The sequence below is a fragment of the Musa acuminata genome, chromosome BXJ3-7 (genome assembly GCF_036884655.1).
Source record: "Musa acuminata AAA Group cultivar baxijiao chromosome BXJ3-7, Cavendish_Baxijiao_AAA, whole genome shotgun sequence".
Classification (NCBI taxonomy): domain Eukaryota; kingdom Viridiplantae; phylum Streptophyta; class Magnoliopsida; order Zingiberales; family Musaceae; genus Musa; species Musa acuminata.
This window is the reverse complement of record NC_088355.1, coordinates 2,545,144-2,561,167: the sequence shown is the minus strand read 5'-3', so window position 1 is coordinate 2,561,167 and position 16,024 is coordinate 2,545,144. Positions and strand designations below refer to the sequence as shown.

The 16,024-nt window shown below is 40.9% G+C and overlaps 3 protein-coding genes across 4 annotated transcripts; 2 read left to right on the top strand and 1 right to left on the bottom strand.

The window, feature by feature from the left end:
• The first annotated feature begins 1,027 nt into the window (after positions 1-1,027).
• Positions 1,028-5,404, top strand: LOC135643491 (large ribosomal subunit protein uL3). The gene is made up of 6 exons (XM_065160511.1): positions 1,028-1,081; positions 1,248-1,352; positions 2,013-2,123; positions 3,104-3,408; positions 4,386-4,795; positions 4,949-5,404. The coding sequence occupies exons 2-6, from the start codon at positions 1,268-1,270 to the stop codon at positions 5,205-5,207; spliced, it is 1,170 nt and encodes a 389-aa protein (XP_065016583.1). The 5' UTR covers positions 1,028-1,081; positions 1,248-1,267; the 3' UTR covers positions 5,208-5,404.
• A 647-nt stretch (positions 5,405-6,051) lies between these two features.
• On the bottom strand, positions 6,052-8,136 carry LOC135643492 (ethylene-responsive transcription factor ERF037-like). Of its 2 annotated transcripts, none has more exons than XM_065160514.1 (2): positions 7,619-8,136; positions 6,052-6,998 (listed from the first exon to the last, which is right to left on the bottom strand). In XM_065160514.1, the coding sequence occupies exons 1-2, from the start codon at positions 7,977-7,979 to the stop codon at positions 6,283-6,285; spliced, it is 1,077 nt and encodes a 358-aa protein (XP_065016586.1). In that variant the 5' UTR covers positions 7,980-8,136; the 3' UTR covers positions 6,052-6,282. The 2 variants fall into 2 exon arrangements, with proteins under 2 accessions (XP_065016586.1, XP_065016584.1); XM_065160512.1 differs by having other exon boundaries at positions 6,052-7,004; positions 7,619-8,132.
• Positions 8,137-14,254: 6,118 nt separating this feature from the next.
• Positions 14,255-15,194, top strand: LOC135642406 (uncharacterized). Its single transcript, XM_065158538.1, has 2 exons — positions 14,255-14,593; positions 14,807-15,194. The coding sequence occupies exons 1-2, from the start codon at positions 14,314-14,316 to the stop codon at positions 15,124-15,126; spliced, it is 600 nt and encodes a 199-aa protein (XP_065014610.1). The 5' UTR covers positions 14,255-14,313; the 3' UTR covers positions 15,127-15,194.
• The last annotated feature ends 830 nt before the right edge of the window (positions 15,195-16,024 follow it).

Here is a 16,024-nt window from a genome sequence, read left to right as displayed (position 1 = left end):
TATGTGCAGTTTTGAAAACTCAAAGTCCTATTTGGTTGTGTTGCAAAATGTGGTTTATTGTTTGTGCCCATCAAAAAAAAATCCTCTACTCGTGGAATATTTGGTGTCTTACCGAAACGTACCACTCGTATCGGGTCCGTATCAAGCGGTATGTATCGGTTTGACAGGTTACCGGTACGCGGACCTTCCGGAATCATTATAGTGCTACAGTACTATACTATAGCACTGCTACAGTATGAAAAAAAAAATAAAATTATTCGGTACATCACGGTGTACCACTTGGTACGCCCGGGTCGAAACGTCGGTATAATACAGTACAAACTTTCGACTTTTGATTTTTACTGTTCAGGTTCACATAAAAGGTTGTTTTTGCATGTAATCTGTTTCTATTTCTTTAAATAGATTGGTGTTAGATCAATAATTACATATTAATTTATCATCAGGAATTGTCAATACTATTGATTTTTAATTTCCGTTATCTGCTCAGATAAGTAATTTACTATAGCTCAGGTTTATAATTACCCGCTTGAATATGATGATCTCTCCTTTTGAGTTACGCACACATACACATAAATAAAAGATCTTTGCCCTAACGAATTTAAATATAAGATATATATATTTGTTTCTCAAAAATCTAAGTTAATAAAATAAAAAATGTATGTTAATATAAAATAATTGAAAGTACTCTTTATATTATTATCATTAGGCTAATTATTGAAGGATATTAGTTGTATGTAAATGTACGTATGTACATTAAACTAAAATTTAGATACCATGCATTATTATTATCATCCTTTTAATCTGGACCGTCCATTGAAGATCATTCGACGAGCGCTTGATGTCTTCGGCAGTGCAAATTCTTCGAAATCAGCCGTCAATCTGCTTGATGTCAGTACGCCGTGATTCGCATTTGTTGATTATTCACGGACCATAAATTGTAGTTGACGATCATATTGTCGAAAGAAGAGGCCATTTTGGTCATTCTCGTTTGTAGGTCGCGCCGTGCCGTCTCATCTCGCAACTATATAAGCTTTAGGGCTTCGAAGGGATCGTGGGAGAAGGTCGCCGCCGCCGCTGCGTGGTAAGAACATGCTCACTCCTTTTCAATCCCTGGGCGTATCCTTCTTTCGTTCCTTCTGTTATCCTCGTCGGTTCCACAAATCTTATGATTCGCTCAGTTTAATTCATAGTTTTCTGTATTCGCCTCCTCTTTCGTAAGCATTGAATCGACCTGGTTCTATATTCAGGGTGAAGGGAGGTAAGAAGGATGTCTCATCGGAAGTTTGAACACCCAAGGCATGGGTCTCTTGGGTTTCTTCCCAGGAAGAGAGCCTCCCGCCATCGTGGGAAAGGTAAGTTAAATGTTTTTATCTGGATCTGAAGTTGTCATGGTTGTAAGTTAGTTAATTGTGTGTTTGTCTAATTTTTATTTTGAGCATATGCTCCATCGTCAGTGTATCTTGTGCTCAATTTTTCTGCACTGATGTGCTTTATTACTGATCTGATCGTTTATACATTATATCTTGTTATTTCTGGAACGAAATTGCAATGGAATTTTCCTTTCTGGAGCTTGTTTATTTCATGTATCTTTATCTTGTTAATATTGTTAAATACTGCCTTGAATCACTGATGTATGATAACAACGCATTCTGGCTTGCGAGCATTGTATCATTGAGCACAGCCTTGTATCATGCAGCAAAAGTTAATTGTGTGTTTATCTTTTATTGTGAGCTTGTGTTCCGTTCTCAGTGTATTATGTGTTCAACTTTGTTGCATTAATGTTCTTTGTTCCTGATCTGATTATTTATGTCTTGTTATTTCTGGAATGGAATTGCAATGTATTTTTTGCTTTCTGGAGCTTGTTATCTTATGTTTCATTTATCTTATTAATTTTACTAAATACTGCCTTGAGTCACTGCGGTATGAAAACAACACAATCTTGGTGGACCAGTTCTACGCGTTGACATTGCTGTATCATAGTGATGAGAAATATATATGATTTCTTGATGCAGTGAAGTCGTTCCCCAAGGATGACCCAAGAAAGCCCTGTAAGCTCACAGCTTTCCTTGGATACAAGTCTGGGATGACACACATTGTCCGTGAGGTCGACAAACCAGGATCGAGTAAGTATTTAGTAGCCAAATTTAGCTATAGTGCTTGAAGCAATATAGTGTAAGGCAGATTTGGAAGAATTATCATTTTCTATGCTATATTGAGTTTTTTCTCTTTTAGTTATTAACTTTTTACTATAACCAAATTCATTCAGTTGTTCCAAACTTAACATTCAATATTAGATATATATTGCTTGGTTGCCGAACCTAATATAATAAGATCATATCATATTTCATAGGGTGTTTTTGGCATCATCTATGCATTTCAAACTTCTAAAACTAAGAAAGCTGCTCTTTGCTTTGGATTTGTTGTTTTCTAAGAGTAGGTTGTGGTCACAATTTAACTATAACTTGTAGAAATGAAAAATAGAAGTGTTTAGCAATATCCAAACCAAAAAAAGAACTTTGAGAAGAAATTCCGCAACAATGGGGACGGGCTTCTTAGAGGGGGCAGGAGGCTTAATAGATATCATATTGCATGGGATGATGTTATATGATCCAAATCTCATGACTTTGGACATTCAAGATCTCACATTTTTTGTCATGTTGTCAAAATCAAGAGAAATGAATTCATAAATCTCTGGACTTTATTTATGCAGATATTTGCTGTATGTTTCTGTTTGTCTGTGACTTCTTGTATCACAAACATATTGCTTTTCTCTCTGGCGATGAATGTTTGATGCCTAGGTTTTGTCTATTTAACTGGATTTTTAAAACTATCTTTATTATGCTCGGGAGAACTGACAATGCATTAGTTCTCATTTGGTTGAGACTGGTAATTTATTTCATGTTTTGCAATTTTTTCTTTTTAATGGGCCCATGGACATCATATTCTACTATTGAATTCTTTAATTCCTTTTTAAATTGGAATTTTTTATACTGTCTGATGCTGCACCTTGTTTTTTTTAATGGAGATTGGACTTCTTTTGTATTCTACTCCACAATGCCTTTTCTCAAACTTGGAAGTTCTTATGCTATCTGATTCATTGCAGAGCTTCACAAGAAAGAGACCTGTGAGGCTGTGACTATCATAGAAACTCCACCAATGGTTGTTGTTGGAGTTGTCGCTTATGTGAAAACCCCACGTGGACTTCGTTCTCTTAATACAGTATGGGCTCAGCACCTGAGTGAAGAAGTGAGGAGGAGATTCTACAAAAGTTGGTGCAAGAGCAAAAAGAAAGCTTTTACGAAGTACTCTAAGAAATATGAAAGTGAAGAAGGAAAGAAGGAAATTCAGGTGCAGCTGGAGAAGATGAAGAAATATGCATCTGTTATTCGTGTGCTGGCTCATACCCAGGTACGTTCTGGTGCAATCATCCATTGTTGATATTAGTTAACTCTTGATATCTCATATTCATATGTCGAAGCTACACTATCAGCTGCTAGCACTCTTAATCCTTAATATACAATACAACCGTCTCATGGATTCCCAAATATCTAACCCTCTTCTCATATCTGAATGTCTTAAAGAAGTGTGGTTTACTAATATATTTGACCTGGTTAACATGTTTGTTGCAAAGTTCTCTGAAGGCTGGCTACATATTTTTATTGTTTTCTTTTCTAATACATAAGTTTGAGATGTGCATTTTTTTCTTATAGGGTGTATCTCCTTAAAAAAGAACATAATATGTCTTAAGTTTAGCATTGGCCTCATTATTGGCTGTGAATTTTATCAAAATTGCTAGTTCAGACTGAATTATTTGTTACCTTTTATATCAATCTAATTAGCCAAAAAATTCAGGATGATATTAATGTAATGTGCTGCTCCTTGCTTGTGTTATTTCAAACTACTATTTTCTGCAGTATCCTGTTGATAATATTTTTTTATAATTCTGGAGTTTTACTTCTGTTGCTATTATCCTATAGTTGTAGGCCATCATATGAAGTACACTCATGGTTCCAGTTTTTCTTTGACAATTATCATTGAGGCAATTACTGTTCCTAAATATTATTCCATGTCATAATGCCAAATTGTACAGGATGGTACAATATATTCTGTCAATTAATAAATCAACTTGTTGAGATTATAGTACATAAACAAATCACCAATTGGCTTTTCTTTTGATGGCAATTTTTCTAAAGTCAACCTAGGATTGGATGAATTTGCAAAATTTGCAATGAGTATTAAATGTGTTTTCTTTATGGCAGTGGAAGTATATCTGAAAGGTGCTTTGTATAGTTCACTTTGATATCATCTATTTTGTGTAGTCTTCTTTGATTCTATTATTTATTGAAGTTTGCTGATGCTCTTTCATGACCTGCTGTTTATGCCAGATAAGGAAGATGAAGGGTCTGAAACAGAAAAAAGCTCACCTGATGGAGATCCAGGTTAATGGAGGGACAGTCGCTCAGAAGGTGGACTTTGCATACAGCTTCTTTGAGAAGCAAATCCCCATTGATGCTGTTTTCCAGAAAGATGAGATGATTGATGTGATTGGTGTCACCAAAGGTAAGGGTTATGAAGGTGTTGTTACTCGTTGGGGTGTCACCCGCCTTCCACGAAAAACACACAGAGGTCTCCGCAAGGTCGCTTGTATTGGTGCGTGGCATCCTGCCAGAGTCTCCTACACTGTTGCACGTGCAGGACAGAACGGTTACCACCATCGTACTGAAATGAACAAAAAGATCTACAAAGTTGGTAAAACTGGAGATGAGTCACACAGTGCTATCACGGAGTTCGACAGGTAATCAGTTATCTATGCTTCGGTTGGTTTTATCACAGTGTCTAGAATATTGTTCAAGCTTATAGAGATTAAATTTTTATGTTACTAACAAATGCCAGTGCTAAGTTACCAAGAGGACTTCTGATTGATTGTCTGGCTCAATTGTTTGAACAGAACCGAGAAAGATATCACACCAATGGGTGGTTTCCCTCACTATGGTATCGTGAAAGATGATTACATAATGATCAAGGGTTGCTGTGTTGGGCCAAAGAAGAGGGTCGTCACGCTTAGACAGTCCCTATTGAAGCAGACTTCTCGTTTGGCCCTCGAGGAGATTAAGCTGAAGTTCATCGATACATCATCCAAGTTCGGGCATGGCCGGTTCCAGACGACTGAGGAGAAGAGGAAGTTCTATGGTAGGATGAAGGCTTGATTTGTTACATCTCTCTCTCTCTCTTTAGAAGCTTGGTTGTCGGTGTAGGCAGCACGGTTTAATTGTTCGTTGTGAGAGCAGAGAAAGAGGATAGTGGATACTAAGTTGAGCTACATTTCATCTTTGATTTGTCCTGTGATGATTTGAATTTTGGACTTGCCGACGATATCTAAATCTATTTCTGATTTGGAACCCTACCATGTTATATTTTCTTCCTTATGTTCATTTACAGCATGTAGGAGCTAAACAAAGAACCTGAAACAATGTTGGCAATTGCATTTGGGCTCAAAACCAGGGTAGGTCAACGAGTGATATTGTGCCGCACCAGAGCATGAGGTCATCTTCCTGCTCATAAACCCAAGGGAAGAACATGAGGATCCCGAAAGAGGCCACAAGACAGAAGCAGAGAAGACAGAACAGTATCAGAAAGATAGGATTGAAGATGATGAAGACAAAGACAGAAGCAGAGAAGACAGAAAAATATCAGAAAGATAAGATTGAAGATGATGAAGACCGAGATAGCGGGAAGAAGACATAAGGTTTTGGTTCTCAATGGGACAAAGAACAACGCGGAATGCTTTGCTTCAGGTAGTAGAAAAGGATGTTTGAGATTCTTTGAATTCGATCGTATTTTTTCTGTGGACATGCTTGAATGATATTTCACGTCAATTGTGTTCTAATCACAGAAAGATTTGGATAGCAAGGTTCAGCTCCTTAAGAGTCTTTGAGGCCTCATTTTTTATGATCATATTCAAACACTGGCAAATCCACGGGCATAGTTCTTGATGAGACAAGTTCTGGTTGCATGGAAGAGGTCGATGGCAGATCTAAAAGTGGATGAGAGTTGGATCTCAAAATGCAATCTTCAAATTGATTCCATCTGACAGAAGTGATTTGATGCAAGCAATGCAAAACAAGGAAACAACATCTTTATCGGCCGCCTTTCTGCAGAGTCCTATCTAGGCAATCACGACCCCTTTGTCACCATCCTACTTGATCTCCCAAAGCAGACCAAGTAACAAGAGAGAGAGAGAGAGAGAGAGAGAGAGAGAGAGAGAGACCGAGTGGCCTTTGTTCAGGTGTACCCAGAAGAAGATGGAGGAAACCCGGTTGAATCCATCCATGATGGGAGCTCGGCACCCACTGTCCAATTCATCTGATGCTCGATCGCACCAGAGTCGTAGAACAGAGGATAAGCGGAAGAAGAAGACGAAACAGAGGAAGAGGAAACAGAAAAGGTGGGAAAGGAATGAGAAGCCAAAGAGCCATCGTCCACCGCCGAAACCATCGTCGGCGCATAGCTGGAGTACATCACGCTATCAAAGAGGCTCGTTGCAGGAAGCCTTTGGTACTCCCCCGCTCCCTGCAACAGCCTCGAGTACTCCAAGTAGTCAGCCGTCGAGCTCTGAGCATCCCAAGGCGGCGCCGCCACCGAGCAGGAGACCGTCAACTGCGTCATAGGAGACACAGGTGGCGGCGGCTGATGCAGGCGGACGTTCTCGGGGAAGTTGAGCTTGGCTCTGCTGCCCCTGAAACGAAGGGCGGCCTCATCGTAGGCGCGCGCCGCCTGCTCTGCGGTCTCGAACGTCCCTAGCCACACCCTGGCCGCCTTGTGGGGGTCCCGTATCTCCGCCGCCCATTTTCCCCACGGCCTCTGGCGCACGCCGCGGTACTTCCTTTGGGCCGCCGCCTCCTCGTCCTTCTGGTGAGGAGGAGGAGGAGGAGGAGGAGGGGAGGGCTCTTCCATGGACATCGTTGGAGCTGCTGCTATCGGGCTCTGCTTGCGTTGGTCTGTAGCTGTATTGTCACAAAGCTTAGATGCAATGGATGGCCCGAATGGGTTATATAGGAGGAGATAAGCATCTTGGACGGAACAGTGGGATTACCATGGCGAGATAAAGCCAGAGATGACAACTTAGGTTCATGCATGTTTAACATAATTCTCCATTAAAATATGGATAAGAAAAGATGTACTTTATCCATTGTTCAATGTCACAAGGGATCAAACATCAGCACTGAGGTCATGTGGAGGTGCAAAGGTCGACCAGAGAGCTTATCTTCTGTTGTGTCTTGCGCAGGAACGCACAAGGGATAGGCGATCAGTGTTCTGTCGACATGCAGCCGAGGGGTGTTTCATATGTTGGCAGCATGCATTAAAAGATACAGGTGAGGATGGAAGAGCACCATCCTCTGCTCTGTCCTGTTTCTCCAGTTTGTGTGACATGCAAGATGCAGAGTTTGGCATGTCGCATAACTGGCAATCTTAATGTTGATGTCACTCTTGCAGACAGAATTAATTCGACAGCAACATTTTGGTGCTGCATTTACAACTCGATTGGATAATAGATAAGCCACGGGAATCATAGGAAGGACTCCGATGACCGAATGAAAACAGAGCGTTGCAGATTCACCTGCAACATGTAAAGGAGGAGTCTCCACTGGATGGCTTCCGGCGCCGACGAAGGCTCGGAAGTACGTCGATGGCACCTCCGGTGGCAGAGCCTCCCTCACTCTGCTCTGCCTGCCGGCCAAGCCGGTCTCGTCTCCCAGAGACTGCAGGGAGCAGGAAGAAGAGATGCAGGAGGAGGAGGAAGGAGAAGAGGAAGAGGAAGCCGAGATCGGCTCGGTGCCGGAGACGACACGGGTCAAGGCCGAGACGATGGCCGACATCTCCCAGGCCAACCGGTGGCCGGAGAGCAGTGGCGCCACGTTGTCGTCTTCTACCTCGCCGACTCCCGGCAACGGGCGCAGGCTCGCCACCTTGTGAGACATGGACGGCTGGGGATCGCTTCGAACGCTTTGCTTTGGGAACGAGGGAGGGAACGCATGCGTTTAAAAGGAAGCCAAAGATGGGGTGCCACAGATACGAACAAGCCGCCAATTCATGGAAGTGTTTTCCCGAGCTACAAACCTCTCTCTCTCTCTCTCTCTCTCTCTCTCTCTATCTTCTTGTGGTGTGGGGTTTCATGGGGGGGCTGTTAATCTCAGAAGTGGGAGGGAAGGGTGTATGTGCTGTTCACACATCCGTTGACTGTGAGAGAGAGAGAGAGAGAGAGAGAGAGAGAGAGAGAGAGAGATGCATGGGTGGGGAGAAGGACAAGTCGGCGTTGCACTGTGAGAGACGATAAGGCGACGGAGAGAGAGAGGTGAAGTGTTGCGGCCGACATAAAAAAATCGGCATTTCGTGGGTTTTTACCAAACTGTGTATAAAACATTAAAAAGGCTGTTTCTTTCTAAAGATGGGTGACATGGCAGAATCACCACCGTGTCTGATTGCCTCTCATGTTTTTTCCCACTCACCATTTTAGTGCATTTTATTGTTTATTTTTTTTATTATGTAAAAATACGTGCTCTACATGTCCCTTAACCATGAGAATATGTCAACTATTGAGCACTTAATTGTGTATATACATAAAAATTATACCATTTAATCTCTGTTATGACATTAGTATATTGTTGCACAAATGATAAGTATCAAATTTAAGTCCATATGTGTTAGATCTTGACCACTGGTTAAGCATGATTTAATATCTTTAATTTTTTTTAAAAAATATATATTCTATAAATTTCATAAGATGGTTTTTTTGAAAAAAAAATTATTTTTCGTTTTTTCCCCAAACGCATCCCATATTTTTGTTTTTCTTAGATAAAACTCTTATTTGTTGTAATCTCGTAAATGTTCTTCCCTTTCCTTTTCTGCTCATTGTATTCACCCTATCAACATTACATGTCCTTCCTCGATCATCATCTTTACCTCTTGCTCCCACCATGAGCCTCAATCGCCTTTGTGCAATACCCTCCCCTTCCTGTTATCGAGAGGCTTTACTTTTTTCTCATCGTGACCCATTTACGATGGCTCTCCTTCCCATTACGACTCTTTTTCGTGATGCTCGAGCGACCATTGGCTCTTGTCGTGTCACTATCCTATTACGGTCTTTGGTCCTGTAATAAGAAATAACTGGTTGTTGGAAATGGCACAAGGGCCAATGGCCCTATTGAGGACGACGATTGCTCGGGCATCATAGAAGGGAGTCATGATAGAAAAGTGGGGCATTATAGATGGGTCGTAGTAAGGAAGAATGCATAAAGGTGGAGGTGAGAGGCACGATGGGTGAGGCCTTACGACGACAAGTGAAGAAGGACATTATACAAAGATGACACTCGAGCGACCATTGGCCCTTGTCGTGTCACTATTCTACTACGATCCTTGGTCTTGTCATAAGAAACAACTTGTTGTTGGCAATGGCACAAGGGGCAACAGCCCTATTGAGGACAACGATTGCTCAGGCATCATAGAAGGGAGTCATGATAGAAAGGAGAGGAATTGTAGGTGAGTCATAGTGAAGAAGAATGCATAGAGGTGAAGGTGAGGGGTACGATGGGTGAGGCTTTACGATGACAAGTAAAGAAGGACATCATACAAAGATACGCTCGAGCGACCATTGGCCCTTGTCGTGTCACTATTCTACTACGATCTTTGGTCTTGTCATAAGAAACAACTTGTTGTTGGCAATGGCATAATGGGAAACGACCCTAATGAGGACGATGATTGTTCGGGCATCATAGAAGGGAGTCATGATAGAAAGAAGAGGCATTGTAGGTGGGTCGTAGTGACGAAGAATACATAGAGGTGGAGGTAAGGGGCACGATGGGTGAGGCTTTACGACGACAAGTGAAGAAGGATATCATACAAAGATACGCTCGAGCAACCATTGGCCCTTGTCGTGTCACTATTCTAATATGATATTTGGTCCTGTTATAAGAAATAACTTATTGTTGGCAATGGCATAAGGGGCAACGACCCTATAGAGGATGACAATTGCTTGAGCATCATAGAAGGGAGTCATGATAGAAAGGAGAGGCATTGTAGGTGGATCGTAGTGAGGAAGAATGCATAGAGGTGGAGGTGAGGCTTTACGACGACAAGTGAAGAAGGACATCATACAAAGATGACGAGACCTTACGATAGGAGCAGGAGGCAGTGGCAATAGGCGGGGAAGGGTAGGCGACATCGATTGGGCAAATGCGACAAAAGCGATTGGCGGAGAAGAGAAGGAAAGGATATTTGTAAGATTATAGAAAATAAGGGATACTATAGAAAAAACAAAAATAGATAAACCTTTTGATAAAAACAATAAAAAATAATTTTTTTCAGAAAAATAACCTAATTTTATTTCAATCGTATGCTAGACATGTACCCCAACCAATAGGTTGTATCAAACATATTAAAGAAAATATTGTATGTTTTGTTTTTCAGAGAAATAAAAGTATATACAAGATGTGTTTACTGTTGAGATTGCCAACTCAAAGATTATTAGTTTACCACGTTGGCATGTAATAGTTTTATTTTTCTTTTTCGTAAAGAAAAGACAATATATCAAGTCAAAATTGTAATAAATCAGTCTTCCAATTATGATCCATTCTTACATTTTTAACATGTATAATAATTAAGGAACGAGTATTTTTATTGCATCTTTACATCTACAAACAAAATAAATAGTTAAAAATATTATCAGTATAATTAGTCAAAACTTTAATCAAAAACAGATCATCAGACATAATTTTCAGCTTTCTTATTCCTTCCCTCATGACATGTGTTGTGTCTTGCTTGATGGTGAGAACCTGAATGATCTGTGACATGCTAAAAGACAAATCCATCAGCATTAGATCACAGTAGAAATCCAACACCTTCCTGACCAGATGAACTGTAACACAGATCTGTTGTCTATTCCAACCCAAGTTAGATGTGCATCATGTTCTCATCTTCTTGAGGTCCCCCCACTCATTACAGTCTCCTAAATTCTCTGTCTTCTTGTCATTTTACCTGCAGCCAAATCACCAAATTGAGTCCTCTATAATTTGCTCATCATTGAGGTCTTCATTCAGAAACATCACAATTCCCCCACTGTTGTTCTTGTTGCCTAAGACTTGCTACCTTTGGATTCATCTACTGGTCTTCCAAACACCACTAAAAAAAGCAATCCAAATAGATATAACAAAATAAAAATAAAAAAGGTAAAGAAGTCAACTCTTTCTCTCAATAAATACCATGTTTCAATAAGAAAGAATTCACAAGTCCCACTTGCTAAAGTTCATTGAAACAGTGGATTTAGTGGGACCTAATCATTTGGAAGCAAGCAAGCAAACATTCCTCAACTCATATAATATTGTTACTCCCCCACGTTTTCTTCCATGCATGATTTGGTCAGACTTCAACAGTCTCCATTTCCCTTATCAAACTAAAAAGAGAGAACTCACATTTTGTATAGATCAATAACCCCACAATTTGATTGGACTTCACCAGCCTCCATTTCTCTTTAGAGAAAAGGAAGAGAGAGAGAGAGAGAGAGAGCACACCGTTTCATGTTCTGATCTCTTGGTACATGCATTAATACCATGTTAAATGTGCTTTAGATGATGATGATTGATATCTTATGGCTAGATTGGGCAGGTTGGCTTTTAGGTGACTCAAGATGATAAGATGATTAATCTTTGGCACGTAAAAACTCTAAGAACAATGCTATAACAATAAGGGGGATAGAATAGAATAATTAAACACCCATCCAAGGATATATATATTTTTTAGACTGTCTCTCTCTTCTCTCTTCTCTCTCTCTCTCGGTTTTACATAGATTATGGAAGATGGAAATAAAAAGAAAGAAAGAAAGAAAGAAAGAAAATATTACATCGAAATGACTCCCATCATGAGGATGTGGGGCCATTGCAATCTTGCCTCTTGCGTTAGCGAATGTGTCATATCTAACAAACGATTCTACCAAAACAATTGCATGCACCCACTGACACACTTCACATGGATAGTTATGTAAAGGACACCCAAAGGATAAGTAGAGAAGCAAAAATATCTCGCCGTCGTACTATTTTGGCTTCATCCAATGTGGGGTCAAACCCCTTCACAAAGCTTCATGAATGAGAGAGAGAGAGAGAGAGAGAGAGAGAGAGAGGTGAGTACCAGGTTGGAAGAGGTTGGAGGAAGAGGAAGGATAAGCCTGTGTCAGATGTGTTCGAGATGCATGATGAGCACCTCAGATTTGATGTGGATAAAGATGAAGTGGGCCATGGAAGATATTAAGGTTGGTTTGTCCTCTTCTGTGTTGGATGGAAGGATGAGAGAAGACGACCGGACAGCGCTTATCATATGGTTCATGTGGTGGAATTTAGCAGCGTAGTTTGAGACACTTGTTCCCATGCAGACGCTACATTTGTCGTCGTCCTCTATATCTACCTCTCCTGTGGAGCCCGCCGATCCTCCGATTCCAAATTTATCTCGGTTCCAATCAGAATAAAAATCAGATCACAATTTCGAATCGAATGAGATCATACCATTCCATTCTAATTTCCATATTTCAAAATTAAAATACATAAATCGATTCAAGTGATTAATACTTTAAAAATAAAATTTAATAATTTATCTGTTAGTCATACGAAAAAAAATTTATGTCAAGATTGAAATCAAATAAAATTAAATCTAACAATATATTACGATACGTACCTTTCTTGTTGTTCAGAAGAATAAACCATCTACAAACGTTTTATCGTCGGATCTGAAATATCAATATGTAAGGAGAACTAGATCATTATCCTCTCTTCCTATTTTTTTGACAGGACCACCTAGACCACCTAGATCGATGGATTAATAGATAAAAAAAAAAAGAGATTGAGAGCTGAGACTCTGATTGACCAAAGTATTGTCACATCTTCTCTAATTAAATAGGATCACATAATCTAACATTGTCAGCTTTCACAGCCGAAGCTGATTGACCAAAGCAGAAACAAACAGGAAGCGTCGCCAATGAGCGATTAAAGGAATGTTCTGTAGACAAACATTACAAGTTGACGAATAGAGCTCAAAGGTGGCTTTCCCCAACTCGGGCTCCTTCTCCAGTTTCAGACCAGCGAGAGGCTGAGCTCTCTTGGTAGGGTGTGGACGCCATATCTTTTGACGTTGCTGTCAGTCTGCGGATTCCATTAACCTACAGATACTGACCAGGTCGAAAGACCCACTCAAGATTTCTTTCCTGTGATCGTCAAGCTGCTCTGAATCATGATTTCTATCTCCCTCACATCCTGTCGTCTCTATGCTCTGAACACAGACAGATAGATGGCCATGAAGTCAATGTTTTACGTTAGATGAGACGAGGCCTGCTGTCGGCAGAGTCAACTCCAACGAAACCAGCGACGCAGGACAAGGCTTCGTCGTTGGCGAGGGCAAGTAGACGGTGGACGGCCACTCTAGTCAACGAATGACGCGTGATGGTGGGAGGACGATGCACGGTGGAGCAACACTCGTCGAAATGCGGGGTTGACTCCGTGGGTTGACCCGCGTGACAGGACACTGTTTTTTTCTTTGTCACGGTTGATCGGCCAAAATTCTTAGAGAGAGAGAGATCGAGATAACGACGTCTGTGAACTCGATCCGTTCACCGACATGGAGTTTCTATTTCTGGCTTGCAAATTACTGAGACCGGTAAAGATAAATTAGTAAAACTGAACAAATGGTTATAAGTCAACCATTAAAATATTCTTATTTTTTATTCATAATTATTTTTTTAAATATCTAATATAATTTTTAAAGACATATTATGTAATTATATTTTAATTTTCTTATAATTTTAGTATACTTATTATGGTTTGAACTGGTCATCCATTGATTCGATCAATAACCCAATGGGCAGTTGCATCGCATTGGGCTCATTAATGTTACTTAAACATGGGCCGGTCGGGCTGTTTCATCACCGGCCCATGGTTGACTTTGACGTTAATTGACACATTGTTAATTGACACATTCGAGGCCCATCCGAAAGCCATTTGGGCCGTAGCGTTGGTATATGGTTTAGGTTCGGTCGAAAGAGCCTGGATCACAGAATCATGGACGGCTCAGGACGCGGACGCGGCTCCGTCAGGTATTGTTGAGATTCGCATGAAGGCCTGATGAGCGGCATGGATTCGATCAACGAGGGAAAAGAACACCTCGCTTTCATTATCTGAAACTTGAGATTCTTCGAATGACTTGTGATCATCTTCTTCGTTGTTTCTTGCACTTGCCTCCTCTCGTCTCCTTGCTCACTGTTCTACCCTGACAACAGACATGAATGACCGTGGAGAACACAAGCCATGCTGTTATTTCCACCCCATGGAAGCTGTCGAAGGCATCTGTGCTCTCTGCTTGAAGGAGAAGCTCCTGGTTTTGGCCTCCGAGCAAGGTCATCTTCCTCTATGCAGGAGGTACTTGAGAGTGCCGAAGAGGAAACCAGTCATCACGCTTCCTAAGGTCTTTGTTTTGGGCTCTTTCGGCCATCTCCTCGAGTCCCATCATCACACAAACAAAGATCACTCCGGTCGTGAAGGCCCCATTGCCAGCCTCGAAGGTAAAACTCCGTTCCACATTCCTCCATTGTTTAGGCTAATATATGTATGTATGAGATCAGTGTCCTGATCTGCAGTTTACCTTGTTATCATTCTTGCATGACTGATGGTTTGATGTAGTTCAACCTAGAACTTCCCATTCCTAGAGATCATCTTCATGTTTGTGGTTATCTTGGAGAGTGCCATGCATCTAAACGTGGTTTGGGTCTTGATAGACTCGTTCATATCGATTAAGTTTGAGGACGAAGGGCAAGTGTTATCGAAGAACAAGAAAGACAAGAGCTTTGAAGCTTCAACAGACACCACCACCATTGGCAAGGAAACCAAGGAAGTAAAGACAACGGTGGAGCAGTCAGACCACAGCGGGTTCCCGAGGTGGCGAAAGCACATCGGCCGCCTTCTCCATCAGGGAATCTGGAAGCGGTCCAATGAGGCAAGCACATGCCACTTTGGGTTTGGAGGTAAGGTGGAAGGAGTGAAGCGGACAAGAGGTTGGATAAGGAGTCTAACAAGGAGGACCACCACCTCTGGCTAGCGGACGTTCGAGATGGAGACTTGTGCTCTTCTCCACCCGACTTGATGTGTACTTTGTTCCAAACAATGTTCGAGTATATATATATATATATATATATATATATATATATATATATATATATATATATATATATATATATATATATATATATATATATATATATATATATATATATATATATATATCTATGTTCTTTGCTAGAGACTGAGGTAAATGGGTCATAATTCCCTCTACTTTTCCCCACTTTGTTATGGTGTTCTTCAACTGCAAACATAAAAGCATTGTAGATTTCAGGAAAATGGGTTAGCTCTTTTCTATATTTCGAGGATTTCTGATTTAGAAAAAGGAAGGAGACAACAAGAATTCATCTCTCTCGGTCTCCATGGCTGGACAACAAGAACACAACGAAAGGAAATATATTCCATTTGAGAGTAGAGAGCAACCATATCCAAATTGCACAGTCCCAATGCAACTCCATATGATCTCAGCTAAAGCTAGAATCAGCATGGATTAGAAGCCATATTTCGAGGAATCTAAGCATTTCTCGTCCTCCTTTTTCTTGTCTCATGGTTGCTGCAATGGAAGGGCTGCAGACACGCAAGTGTGCAGGTGAAGGACGCGAGATCACGGGCGATGTTGGTCGTCCAATCTATACTTTCTTCTGTGGAGGACTGCTTTGGCATCACGCAATCAATCATGCAAGCAGCTGACGGGAATCCACCATTTCCCTCGGCGAAGAGAACAAAAAGTAAGTCCGGTATCCCTTTCAGTCTTCTCGATTGATGTCGCGTATTGGAACACCAAGTGTTGCACTTGTAGATTTGGCACAAAAAATCTACATTTCCTTTATTGGCACAAAATATCTCGATAAATGCAACATTTGCCTTCGCTACCGCCT

Excerpts from the sequence above, each read along its gene's own strand:
- LOC135642406 (XM_065158538.1), top strand. The coding sequence starts at position 14,314 with ATGAATGACCGTGGAGAACACAAGCCATGCTGTTATTTCCACCCCATG. Across the intron at positions 14,594-14,806 it reads CCCCATTGCCAGCCTCGAAG|ACTCGTTCATATCGATTAAG; the intron begins GTAAAACTCCGT and ends GGGTCTTGATAG.
- LOC135643492 (XM_065160512.1), bottom strand. The coding sequence starts at position 7,979 with ATGTCTCACAAGGTGGCGAGCCTGCGCCCGTTGCCGGGAGTCGGCGAG. Across the intron at positions 7,005-7,618 it reads TCCTCCTTTACATGTTGCAG|CTACAGACCAACGCAAGCAG; the intron begins GTGAATCTGCAA and ends GTGACAATACAG.
- LOC135643491 (XM_065160511.1), top strand. The coding sequence starts at position 1,268 with ATGTCTCATCGGAAGTTTGAACACCCAAGGCATGGGTCTCTTGGGTTT. Across the intron at positions 1,353-2,012 it reads CTCCCGCCATCGTGGGAAAG|TGAAGTCGTTCCCCAAGGAT; the intron begins GTAAGTTAAATG and ends TTCTTGATGCAG. Across the intron at positions 3,409-4,385 it reads GTGTGCTGGCTCATACCCAG|ATAAGGAAGATGAAGGGTCT; the intron begins GTACGTTCTGGT and ends TGTTTATGCCAG.